Source organism: Elephantulus edwardii, unplaced genomic scaffold (genome assembly GCF_000299155.1).
Source record: "Elephantulus edwardii isolate Elephantulus edwardi_28Jun2011 unplaced genomic scaffold, EleEdw1.0 scaffold00049, whole genome shotgun sequence".
NCBI classification, from domain to species: Eukaryota; Metazoa; Chordata; class Mammalia; order Macroscelidea; family Macroscelididae; genus Elephantulus; species Elephantulus edwardii.
In genome coordinates, this window is record NW_006399799.1 from 15,132,771 (window position 1) to 15,136,613 (window position 3,843).

At 36.3% G+C, this 3,843-nt stretch overlaps 1 protein-coding gene across 2 annotated transcripts in view; it reads right to left on the bottom strand.

Moving 5' to 3' along the window:
• The window catches only part of FOXJ3 (forkhead box J3), a 221,874-nt gene that overhangs the window by 134,221 nt on the left and 83,810 nt on the right, over positions 1-3,843 (bottom strand). For both annotated transcript variants that reach the window (XM_006886525.1, XM_006886526.1), the window contains exon 3: positions 281-605. In XM_006886525.1, the coding sequence (XP_006886587.1) occupies positions 281-605 (325 nt within the window). The remainder of the gene's footprint in view (positions 1-280; positions 606-3,843) is intronic.

Here is a 3,843-nt window from a genome sequence, read left to right on the forward strand (position 1 = left end):
ATATATTCTTACACTATCAACCTACCTAAATTGTTTTCCAAGAAATGTTACATTATCTTTACTCTTACTTTGACATGTCTCTCCTATAATATAAAAGCCCTATAAAAATAGTATTTCACCAAAAAACAAAGGTATGTGCCCAAACTAAAAGCATTTAAATTTCTGAAAATTATTCTTTCTCAGAATTTCATCTTTATGAGTTTCCATAAAGCTTCAGTTTCCATGTATGTCAACAATGTTATTAATGATTTTGCATAAAAGTAAATAAATAGATACTTACCTTCCAACCACTGCCAGCCTCTCTATAATATGGAAAGTTATCACAAATCCACTGGTAAATCTCACTTAGAGTCATTTTCTTTTTGGGTGAACTATTAATCGCAAATGTAATGAGGCTGGCATAACTGTACGGAGGTTTCCCATCTTTGTGCTGTTGGACTTCCTCCTGGTCCAGGGTTGTATTTGGATCAAGCAGCGTATTCTTCTTGGAAATCCCTGTTCCATGTGCATTTTGTGTAGCATCAGACTTCTGGATGGCTGCTCTCATAGTAAGCTGTGGTAACCAGTCCATAGATGTTAGGCTGCTCTCCAGTTCAGATGTCATCCTGAAGGTAAATAGACTCCTTAGTCAATATCAAGGAAAGAACCCCTGCTTCTCAACATATCCAATATTCACAAATCTAGGAGTTCCAAAGTGAGGGAAAGCCTGAGTTAAATCTGGAGGAAAAAGATTGAGTATGTTAATGACCAACCCAGTATCTGAGGGTGTAACATTTCCAATCTATTGTCTTAATATATTTCCTCTCCAAAACATAACAAATTTGGATTTTACAATGTTAGCTACATGAAACAATGTAAACACACATAAACTGATTCTAATACCAGTTGTTCTGAAAAAATAATCTCTTCATTTAAATACAGCATAAAACTATTAGCATGAAAAATTCAATCTGTCATTCAGTTCTTTTACTCATCAATACCAACCATTAACTCAAACCAACTACCAGGAAATTAATTCCAACTCATATCTAGACCCTACAAGCCAGAGTAGAACTGTGTCACTGGGTTTCCTGGGCTGTGAACTTTACCAAAACTAAACTATTACAACTTTCTTCAGTAAAGTTGCTGGCAGTAGGTTTCCATCAACCAAACTTTTGCTTGGAAGCTGAGCACTTTAATCACTGTGTCACCAGGGTTTCTTTCACTAAAACCAAGAACCTTTAAGAAAATATAAGTCTGCATATCTAAGCATTTCTTTTACATACATTATTTTAGGAGAGTTCTAAAAGTAAATGAGTATCAAAAGTCAGGTAGAGGCAATAAGTCAGAGAAGTAATTAGGAAATGAACCACAGGAATCTGCATAGAGGAAAGAAGGTAATGTTCAACAGGTGGGAAGTAGAAAGAGAAAAGCTGGGTAGGCAAGAATAGCAAGTAGTCAAGTTAGCTAGAAGAGCTGATCAAAAACAGGAATGCAAATTCAAAGACTGGTGAGCAAGAGACAAGGAGGACAGTCCGTATCAGGCAATTATTTTTAAAAAAATAAATCAAGAGGGGGGGTGGGCAGGGAGAAAAGTGCAACAATGAATGAATGGAAACCTTAAGTCTCTGTAAACTTCCATTAAAATTAAGAAAATCAAATAAAGACCAAGGAGTATAGGTTAAATAAATTTAATCACATAAATGGACAGCAAGAAAAGAAGCATTAAAAACTTGAGGCAAGTTGCTAAGGCAAACTACCAGTCATCTGCATTCTGTAATGTATTTCTCGCCAAGGCTGAAAAACTAAGAGCATTATTATCCAAAAATATAAAAATGAAAAGCAAAATCTGCCAGATTAATACACATTCTGAAGAAAGATAAGAATATAAAAACTACGTTTGAAACGTCACACAAATTACTACACTTCAGCAGAATGTACGAACCCTTCTCTAAGGGATAGATACTGAATAACCCAGAAAGCATTAAAAGAAAATGAAAGGAGTACACAGAGTCATTATTCATTATACCAAAAAGAATTGGTTAAGACAGAAGAATTTCATTAACAACCTATGACCTAGAGGCACTGGTGATGAAAGAGGACGTTCAAGCAACTCTGAAGAAACTAGAAAAAACACAGCAGCTGACATAGTCCAAAATACAAATGCAGCCTTGAACATGCTCACCAGACTGGGCCAGAAAATCTGGAGGACAACTACCTGGTCAAATGAATGGAAGAGATCCATTATTAATTCCCATTCAAAAAAGAGCTGATCCAACATACTACAAAAATGATTGAACAATATCACCAATATCACACACAAGCAAAATCCAAAATGACTTTATCCAAAAATGACTGGAATAGTACACTGACAGAGAACTACCAGAAATTCAAGCTGGGTTTAGAAGATGCTATGGCACTAGGGACATCACAGCCAATTTCAGATGGATCTTGGCTGAAAGATTAAAACTGTTAATGACTTCATCTTACTTGGATATACAATCAGTACACTTGGTACCTGCAGTCAGGAGATCAGAAGATGTATTGCACTGGGAAACTCTGCAGTCAGGGATCTCTCCAAATTACAGAGGAGTAATAATGTTAGTTTGAGAACTAAGGTGCACCTGATTTCAGACCATGGTCTTCTCAATCATTTGCTATGCATTTTAAAGTTGGACAATGAATAAGGATGACAGAAGAAAGATTGATGTCTTTGAGTTATAGTATTGGAGAAGAGTAATGAATATCCTATGAACTGCCAAGAGAACAGACAGATATGTTTTAGAGAAAGAAGGTGAAGCCAGTTTACCCCTTCGAAGCAAGGTTAGTGAGGCTTCATCTTGCACACTTTGGGCATTTTGCTAGGAGAGGCTATTCCTTGTAGAAGGGTATTATGCTTGGAAAGGTGTAAGTACAATGGAAAGGATGACCGTCGACCAGGTGATTGATACAGTGACTGTTGGCATAGGATAGGACAAGGTTCAGATCTATTGTTTATAGGGTCCCTACGAGTTGTACTCAACTTGACAGCATCTAATAATAATAATAATAATCTATTGTTTATAATTGTGATTTGAATGAAAGTTACAAAGAAATCGGCTTCTCATTTACTCATTTATACAGACATCCTTCATTCCCTAATACATGTCTTATACCTTCTTGTCAGTATTACTCATGTCCTGTTGTACATTCTTTTCAGAATTACTTTCCTTTTACCTGTTCCAATGCCATGTTCCTTATCTATCCATTGTCTTTGTGTTTACCCTGACTCCCTCACCTCTACCACGCCTTAATCCTAATTTTTTAATAGTGGTCTTATACTATATTTGTCCACTTGTTACTGAGTTAATTCACTTAGCATGATGTTCTCTAGATTCATTCATGTAGTATAGTGTCTCTCAAGATCTCCCTTGTTTTTCAATGCCGTATTAATACCTCACAGTGTGGATGTAGCATCGTTTCTCTATCCATTCATTTGTTGATGGATATTTGAGCTGCTTACATCTCCTTACTATTGTAAATAAAGCTACAATAAACATGGGTGAAAAAAAAATTAAAAAATAAATAAGCATGGGTGATCATGCATTTGTGTCTTATCACTGTTCTCTTTAGGGTACATTCCTAGTACTGGGATTGCTACCCTAAAGTTGACTACAACTCATGGTGATCCTATGAACGATGGATCTAAACACTCCCCTCCATCCAGTGCTATTTTAACTGTAAAAAAAGTAGATACTTAAGAACAGTATAACCTATTTGGGAGCACTGGTGGTGGCTTGGGAAGAAACTGCACTTCCAACCCAAAGATATACAGTTTGAATCCACCAGTGCTCTATAGGAGAAAGATGGGTAATCTCCTCCTGT